General features: G+C 34.4%; 2 protein-coding genes and 1 non-coding gene across 3 annotated transcripts; all 3 read right to left on the bottom strand.

Moving 5' to 3' along the window:
* Nucleotides 1-201: 201 nt before the first annotated feature.
* Nucleotides 202-3,142, bottom strand: LOC118277128 (uncharacterized). The gene is made up of 4 exons (XM_050696272.1): nucleotides 2,716-3,142; nucleotides 1,537-1,656; nucleotides 867-939; nucleotides 202-447 (listed from the first exon to the last, which is right to left on the bottom strand). The coding sequence occupies exons 1-4, from the start codon at nucleotides 2,973-2,975 to the stop codon at nucleotides 238-240; spliced, it is 663 nt and encodes a 220-aa protein (XP_050552229.1). The 5' UTR covers nucleotides 2,976-3,142; the 3' UTR covers nucleotides 202-237.
* Nucleotides 2,198-2,287, bottom strand: Trnay-gua (transfer RNA tyrosine (anticodon GUA)). The gene is given in 2 exon segments: nucleotides 2,198-2,233; nucleotides 2,251-2,287. It is a non-coding gene; the product is annotated as a tRNA-Tyr (tRNA).
* Nucleotides 3,143-3,667: 525 nt separating the features above from the next.
* Nucleotides 3,668-8,176, bottom strand: LOC118277127 (dolichol-phosphate mannosyltransferase subunit 1). Its single transcript, XM_035595825.2, has 5 exons — nucleotides 8,004-8,176; nucleotides 7,698-7,908; nucleotides 7,315-7,505; nucleotides 4,737-4,820; nucleotides 3,668-4,330 (listed from the first exon to the last, which is right to left on the bottom strand). Exons 1-5 carry the CDS (start codon nucleotides 8,129-8,131, stop codon nucleotides 4,195-4,197), a joined length of 750 nt encoding a protein of 249 aa, XP_035451718.2. The 5' UTR covers nucleotides 8,132-8,176; the 3' UTR covers nucleotides 3,668-4,194.
* Nucleotides 8,177-8,215: the final 39 nt, after the last annotated feature.

The following is an 8,215-nucleotide window of genomic DNA, read 5'->3' as shown; positions in this document are numbered from 1 at the left end:
GGACGGAGAAACGCAACGTCCTACTGTAATGCGGCGTTATACACGTAGCAATGTGTAACTACATGACCATCCTAATACAAAATATACTGTAAACATAATTATCGCATTAACATAAGCGATATTATAACGCGCTTGTATGGGGGAGCCTTTATGGTCGTGGGACCAAAAAGGCTTTTACTAGAAAATAATGCACAATTTTGTAATGCTTACTTAATTTAATCTAATCACTTAAAGAAATTAAACAGGTAAACCAAATATCACATGCAGCAAATTCCATAAGGAATTAAAAAACTGTGTTTTGACATCGTCTGGAAGAGGGAGAGGATTTTCAAAAGTGTCGTGGGCCTCATAAAACCATTCTGGCAGTGAACGACTGTTGATTATGTAGTGCCATTGTTTGCTTCCCAAAGATACTAATAGTACTGAGTTCTGCCCTTTAAAATGTATCTGGAAACATAAAAAAAATACTAAATACCTACGTTTCTATAAAATCGTAATAAAAATGGCTACTAATTTCAAAATAAGGATTACTCCCGTAACTGTTCGAGGGTTGTCGACTAGTTTCAAACCACGATCGGGACTCATATCTAATATTGAGTAACTTTGAAGTTGACTGCTCGAACAGTTACGTAGCAAGCTATTTTCTGGTTAGCGTTAGGATTTTTTTTGTATTCAGTAGTTTTTTTGAGGGGGAAAATCATTCAATGTCTTCTCCCGCCTTGGGTGAGGCGAGAGGAAGTGTCAGACACTTAGTGATTAATAACCAGTTCCTTTTCCTGCTTTTCGAGCCGGAGCCCCGGTAAACCCGCTTAGTAGTTCGCAGCTCCGGGTAGATATATACCACTTACGACCTAACCGATACTTACTGAGATTGTCGGACTGTCATATTCCTGATTGTTATCAGTAATATACGCATCTGGATCAACACTGGATGTCAATCTGAGGAAAATTCAACGTTTTCTAGTTAAAACAAGCTAATAATTATGATGAAAAATATTTTTAATTCGAGAAAATAATTTAAAAAATATTTTTTCCTAAAGAATCTAATCCTACTAATATTATAAATGTGGAAGTTTCTGTATGATTGTTACCCTTTTACATCAAAAATAAAAAGCTAAAGGGGTCGAGATAAAATTTGTAACAGGGATAGATTATGGGTCTGGAATAACATAAGTCATAACACATCTTTTACCCCATGGAAACGCGAGCGACGTCGCTGGCAGAAGCTAATTTATTAGGCTTTTTATGTTATACACCGGTAAACGAGCAAACGAATCACCTGATGGTAAGCAATCGCTGCCGCCCATGGACATCCGAAACACCAGTGACGTTACAAGTGCGTTGCCGACCTTTTGGGGATTAGGAATTTAAGGATTGTTGGGGAATCGGGGATTAGGAGATTGGGAAGGGGTAATTGGGCCTCCGGTAACCTCACTCCCACAACGCAAGCGTTGTTTCACGTCGGTTTTCTGTGAGGCCGTGGTATCACTCCGGTCGAGCCGGCCCATTCGTGAAGTACATAGGTGTATTACTTACGCGAACTTATTGATCATTGCCATAAAATCTTTCTGCGATGGTGCTTGCAGTGAGTCTTCATTGGAATTCTTTCCATTTGGGTCGTTTTTCTTCACTCTTGGCGAAGACCGCCCTCGAGTTCTGTATGACATAACAATATATAAATCACTACATAGTTTAAAACAAAGTCGCTTTCTCTGTCCCTATGCCCCTTTGTATGCTTAAATCTTTAAAACTACGCAACGGATTTTGGTGCGGTTTTTTAAATTGATATAGTGGTTCAAGACGAAGGTTAAATATTTCGGTTCAAGACGACGATGCATAATGTATCATCATTGCACACATTATTGCATCAAGTTACTATTTTGTTTATTATCATATAGCGATATATATTATCACTAGCGATCCGCCCCAGCTTCGCATGGGTGCAATGGTGATATATTATGAATATTTTATACATATACAACCTTCCTCTTCAATCACTCTATCTATTAAAAAAACCACATCAAAATCCGTTGCGTAGTTTTAAAGATTTAAGCAGACATAGAGACAGAAAGCGACTTTGTTTTATACATACTATGTAGTGATTTATCAGTAGGTAGATTACGTTTATCAGTGCCTATATTTTATCTGTAGTAAAATAAAAATGTTATCATTAAATATAACATTATACAAAAAGAATTCCTTCGAGCCGGATTTGAACCAGCGACCTATGGATATCAATTAGAAAACCAGCTACAGTCCACCGCTCTACCAACTGAGCTATCGAAGGTTCGAGAAATGTGTCGAAATAGCTGTTCCTTTCACTATAGTTTCAGAATAGGTATTGGTGGAAGGGATGTTGACCATTTTTTTATATTGTTTTATGCAGTAGGTAGTCAGTAATTTTGAATAATTATGTGAGTATTTAATTTGAATGTCAAAAATGTTCAAAAATAAATAAAAAATTGTAGAGTGGGTAATATTTCCCGACTATCCCCTATTTGGCCTATTTCAGATTGGTTTTAAAAAAACCTCTTGAAGGACATCGCCACAGCTACTACGATATTTTTTTTCAATTTTATTTATGATGATAAGATAATGTGAAAGAATGTGTGAAATTAGCTTACAGTCTTAAAATCGTACATAACAGCAAGTTGTAAAACCAGCGAATCAATTGTTCAACATAAAATTATCGAGAAAATAATAATTCACACTTACATTCTCATCAAAGGTCCGATATATTGAAAAAAATCTTCTAATTCTTTGCTGCTGCCGAGTCTTAAAGTTGGGTTCATCCAATCATCGCCGCTCAAAGATAAAACCCATAAGGGATCACCCTTATTATTATATTTATACAAATCACGAAGTTTATATTGCGTGTCAGTCGTAACATTATTATCATCTTCGACAAAATTCCTAAATAAAAAAAGTTCAGCAGACGAATTTGAAATTAGAATGACAAAAAATAAAAACAACATGGCTGCTTTGGCGCGTAAATTGTAATGAAATAATTTTTATTTAAGTTATTATAAATTAAATAAGTAGTTCAGTTACTGCGTAAGTAAATAATGTTATTTTCACCTGAGTAAATAATTTAGGTGTATATAGTACGCGAAATATAATCGATCGAGTAAATAGCCGAGTATGAGGACGGGCGTGACGAAACGTACCTACTTATTTATGAGTAAACTGCGTAGATACGTAAAATCTTTTGATAATGCTAAATTGTACGCCTGCAGAAAATTTTATGTTGTGATAAAATATAATAGGTACAGTTTTATTGTATATAAATACTTTACTATTATGTTAAATTTAAGTTCTTTTCTTAGGTATTACTTAACTTCTTTTCTTTAAAATCCGCTCTTAAAACGACCCACTGACCCTTCAGTTAGCTATTACTAGTTTCTCTCTCGCAGTTTCACCCACTGCTCGGCTCCTTTTGATTGTAGCGTCAAATTGAACGAGTAATTTCTGAAAATATCGTTTTCTAACAAACAAACTCTCCAGTCTTATTAGGCCTCATTTTAATTTTAAAATAAAGAAAAATAATGCTCAGCTTAACTAATAGTGCGTTTGAAAAGCTGTTTTCGAAACAAAAAAAGAATTTTTATTTAATTTGGTTCCAATACATAGGTTTAAATATAATTGTGTGACATCAATAAAACATCAGTTGTAAAAATTAAAAAATATCAATTTATTATTAGTTTTTATAAAATTTATCTTATACATTAGTGTGTATTAACACAAATAGGTATTTGGAACAATAATTTCTGGTACTTATCTGAAAAATTGCACAAAAAGGAATAATTATGTAGGCAAGTATTGTAGATAAATGATTCTTAGTTTAAATTAACTCCAGCCGATATCGTGGGTGGTGTAAAAGATCACATGGTCAATAATTTATATTGGAAGACTTGAGAAATAAATCTTTTAATGTTTCTATTAAAAGCAAGTCTGTAACCAGGTTTATTTACTGTATTAAAACATATTTTTGTACATAAACAGTTTAAAATAGAGATTTTAATAATAATTATTGCAGTGGCTTGCCTTATTTTAAACAAATTTATAAAAAATACGGGAAGAAAAAATATATAACTTCCAATATTTATGTACTAGGATACCATATTATTATCTTGGTAATACATACAAATCTTGTACTAACACATATTTTATACACGGAATGTAGGAAATAGCACTTTATGTAGTAGCAAATAAGTACAGTAATGCTTTGGCAAACTGTATGATCTCTGAGCCTCCAAGTTTTGATTCGCCGTAGACGCGATCCACGAATGTGATTGGCACTTCTCCAATAGTGTAATCCAATTGTCTTGCTCTGGGGAAGAAAATATCAATTATAAGAATCGTTTTGACCAATCATTGAAGAGTAGATAGAATAATTTAGTTCAAGAATAATTTAGTTCAAACAGAATAATAGAATATAGGCATATTCAGGTCGAAATTATTCTTGTGAAGAGGGTTGCTCTTTTCCTCGGTCAATGAGATTAAGCATTGCCACGCAATGTATTAGGCATCATCATCATTTCAGCCACTGAAATTATCTGTAAAAATAAACAATAGGCTTCCAGATTAGGTCTGATTGACAGATAACACGGAGAAATATGACAAGTGGCTTATTTCTAACACCAAGATAAGCAGGGCTGGTATAATGATGTTGATGGAATTAAAAAAATATATTGTTCTAGATAAATGAAGTAACCATGAAACTTCAAAGACCTTACCTAATAATCATTTCCATTTGAAACACATAGCCTTTGGACACACAGCTGTCTATTAACTTTTGGAGGACATCCTTCTTGTATAACCTGGAAAAATAACAAACATATTGTAAGTTATCATATAATGTAAATTAGTTATCTTACATTAATATATTATTACACTTATGCGAAAGTTGGAGTTAATGTGTATGTTTGTTACTCAACCATGTCAAAATGACTGAAATGATTGGGATGAAATTTGGAACAGGGGTAGATAACACATAGATTATCCTGCAGGAATGTGGGCAAAGTCATCGGCAGAAGCTAGTTTCCAGAAATAAAGTACATTTTCCCACTTGTAAAGTTACACTGGATTTTAGAATGCAGGTTCGATTCTTTTTTTATTATTATTTTGTAGACAGGCAGCAAGTTGAAACAACTGATACCGCCCACATCCTGTTAATTTTCACTAGTTCATTTCTTGCAGTTAGTAAGTATTTGTCTAGTCGATTCTTGCACAGATAAATCTACTTTTTTGATCCAATAATGTTCTAAATAAATAAATGATAAATGATAAATGATATTTATTTCTGTAAATAGATTATAAAATAACACTTTTACACGTCAATATTTCAAATAGCTAGATGAGGCCGGCATTTCCTATCCGACTACTCTGAGAAGAAATGCCGAAACAAACTCAGAGGTCATAGTCTCTTTTAAAGTCCAGACAAAATCAATTAAAGATGTCGGAGAACTGTGCAAGTTTATTCTGTAGTGGTCTTTTGAGGAAAGAACCACAGCAGTTTGAGCGGACCTGTTCAGATGGCAGCACGCATGTGTCAGTTTACAATGAGCTCAGCTGACGGCTGTTGCTGAATGATCCGACGAACAATACCTACCAAAAGAACATTTGGGTAGGCCACACAAATGCTCACACTGTCAGAATATAATTAACTAAAAGTGAAATGACTAGGCAAACTCTCGCACGGTCCTCAAACTAACAATTTTAAAAATAATATGTGAAAACAAAAAAATATCGAATGATATTAATGTATATCATGTCAAATTGTATAAAAATGTAACTTGTGTTACAAACATGTCAACATGACCTGTGTGGACATTATAGCGGCTCACTCCCAAGCCTGACTATCATCTAAGTAGTCTTTAATTTTATAAAAAGCTTTACTATACAGTTTTTCTTTAATAACATTTTTAAATTTATTCAGGCTCAAACTTTGAATATCGCTGGGAATTTTATTGTAAAAGCGTATGCATTGACATCTGAACGAACCACTTATTTTCTTAAGTCTAGTAGTGGGAACAATATATTTGTTTTTACTTCTAGTGTTTATATTATGTATATCACAATACTTTTTGAATAAATTAATGTTCTTGTGAGCATACACTACATTTTCATAAATGTATTGAGAAGGAACAGTCAATATATTAATTTCTTTAAATAGTTCCCTAAGAGAGTGCCTCGGACTAAGATTATAAATTGATCGAATGGCTCTTTTCTGCAGCACAAAGACAGACTGAATGTCAGCAGCATTTCCCCACAGGAGGATACCATATGACATGATACTATGAAAATAACTAAAGTATACTAATCGCGCTGTATTTACATCGGTCAAATTTCTAATTTTTTTAACGGCATATGCTGCAGAGCTGAGTCTTTTCGACAACTTATCTACGTGTGGAGCCCACTGTAGCTTAGCGTCCAGAGTTATACCTAAAAAGACAGTTGAATCTACAGGGTCCAACTCCTCGCCCTTGATTAGCACGCTGGTTTTCACATGTCTAACATTTGGTGTTGTGAATTTAATGCATTTAGTTTTTGATTCATTAAGTAATAAATTATTGGCACTAAACCAGCGTACTATTTTTGAGAGAGCATTATTTACATGATCACTGACTAATTGTCCACGTTTGAGTTTAAACAATAAAGATGTATCATCAGCAAACAGTACTATCCCATGGTTATCCTTCACAAGGTAAGGTAAATCATTAATATAAATAAGAAAGAGAAACGGGCCGAGAATTGACCCCTGCGGAACACCCATCCTAACAATAGACCCGGAGGAAACTTTTCCGTTAATGTCGACTCTCTGAATCCTATCACTCAAGTATGAAATAAGAAGATCCAGAGAGCTGCCCCGTATTCCATAATGGGATAGCTTCCTGATCAGTGTTTCATGAGAGACACAATCGAACGCCTTGGATAAGTCACAAAAAATACCCAATGCGTCGGCCGAGTCCTCCCATGCATCATAAATGTTATTAAGAAGTTCAACACCGGCATCAGTTGTTGAACGACCCCTTGTAAAACCAAACTGGTTTCCATGTAATAATTTATTTCTATTAAAGAATCTTTGCAACTGATATAGAATAATTTTTTCAAAAATTTTACTGAATGTAGGTAGTACTGAAATAGGTCTAAAGTTAGTGGGGTCAGAAGTACTACCCGAGATTTGAGTGTTCTTTATCCTAGTGAAAGAACCCATCAATGCACCAGGAAATGTTGGCAATGTGTTATGGAATAGTTCCACGACACATTTCCAACTTTAAAATGATTTTCAGAGAATTCTAGTTTAATTCTTACCTAAAAGACCCAGTAAGATCCGAAGCGCCAGGCCTCAATAACATCTGGGTGATGAAGTTAGCAGTCCGTGATATCAGCTTCCGTTTAAAGTCCCACCCATGGACACCACCATCATCCTTGTACCGGGTACCAGATACCACATCGAGGTCATGCTCTCTTTGTAGTTCTATGAACTTTGGGATGAATTTTGGCTAAAAAAATTAGACATAAGTCTTTATTTTAGGGGAGTGAATAGTTTACTTCAATTAAGAATAGTAATAAGTTTTGAAATATCAAAAACTATGCTTTGATGTTATCAAGAAGACGTAGATAACAACAGGAACTCTTTGTGTAACAAATAATTGATATTATGTTGATAAATTAATAAAATACTTTATACTTACGTGGTGACTAAGGTCAGCGTCCATTATAATAATGAAATTACCGGTCGCATGTTTCATACCGTGTATGTAAGCAGTGCCTAAACCCAGTTTCTTCTCTCGCGGACGAAGAATGATCTTATTAGACCCATATATCTTTTGCAGCTGTTTGGCAATATCTTGGGTACCGTCCGGACTTCCATCGTCGATTATAATCACTTCGTAGTCATATCCACTGCGGAAATTTACAAATATTTACATAAAAATATGATATGAAACATCGATGTTTATGTCGCATTTTTGTGTTAAATAAAGGTTACCGGGCCTTACCTTGTATCTAAACATTTCACTATAAGCCATATTATAATGGGTAAGTTCTCTCTTTCGTTGTAAGTAGGTAATAATATGGAATATTTATCACTTTTTGTGATTTCCGAATCTAAAGCTGTGGCCGCCATGGTTTCGTTTGTTAAAAGTATCGCTGTCAAATCTATTGTCAAAAATTGTCACCACATCACAACGTCATCGCCTTAACATCGTCA

Source organism: Spodoptera frugiperda, chromosome 10, assembly GCF_023101765.2.
Source record: "Spodoptera frugiperda isolate SF20-4 chromosome 10, AGI-APGP_CSIRO_Sfru_2.0, whole genome shotgun sequence".
NCBI classification, from domain to species: Eukaryota; Metazoa; Arthropoda; class Insecta; order Lepidoptera; family Noctuidae; genus Spodoptera; species Spodoptera frugiperda.
This window is presented reverse-complemented; position numbering and strand designations above follow the sequence as displayed.

Coding starts and splice junctions, on each gene's coding strand:
- LOC118277128 (XM_050696272.1), bottom strand. CDS start 2,975: ATGTTGTTTTTATTTTTTGTCATTCTAATTTCAAATTCGTCTGCTGAA. Junction 1,657..2,715: donor ATCGGACCTTTGATGAGAAT/GTAAGTGTGAAT, acceptor TATGTCATACAG/AACTCGAGGGCGGTCTTCGC. Junction 448..866: donor ATGACAGTCCGACAATCTCA/GTAAGTATCGGT, acceptor TTATGTTTCCAG/ATACATTTTAAAGGGCAGAA.
- LOC118277127 (XM_035595825.2), bottom strand. CDS start 8,131: ATGGCGGCCACAGCTTTAGATTCGGAAATCACAAAAAGTGATAAATAT. Junction 7,506..7,697: donor ACGCTGACCTTAGTCACCAC/GTAAGTATAAAG, acceptor TAATTTTTTTAG/CCAAAATTCATCCCAAAGTT. Junction 4,331..4,736: donor CAAATGGAAATGATTATTAG/GTAAGGTCTTTG, acceptor TTTCTTCCCCAG/AGCAAGACAATTGGATTACA.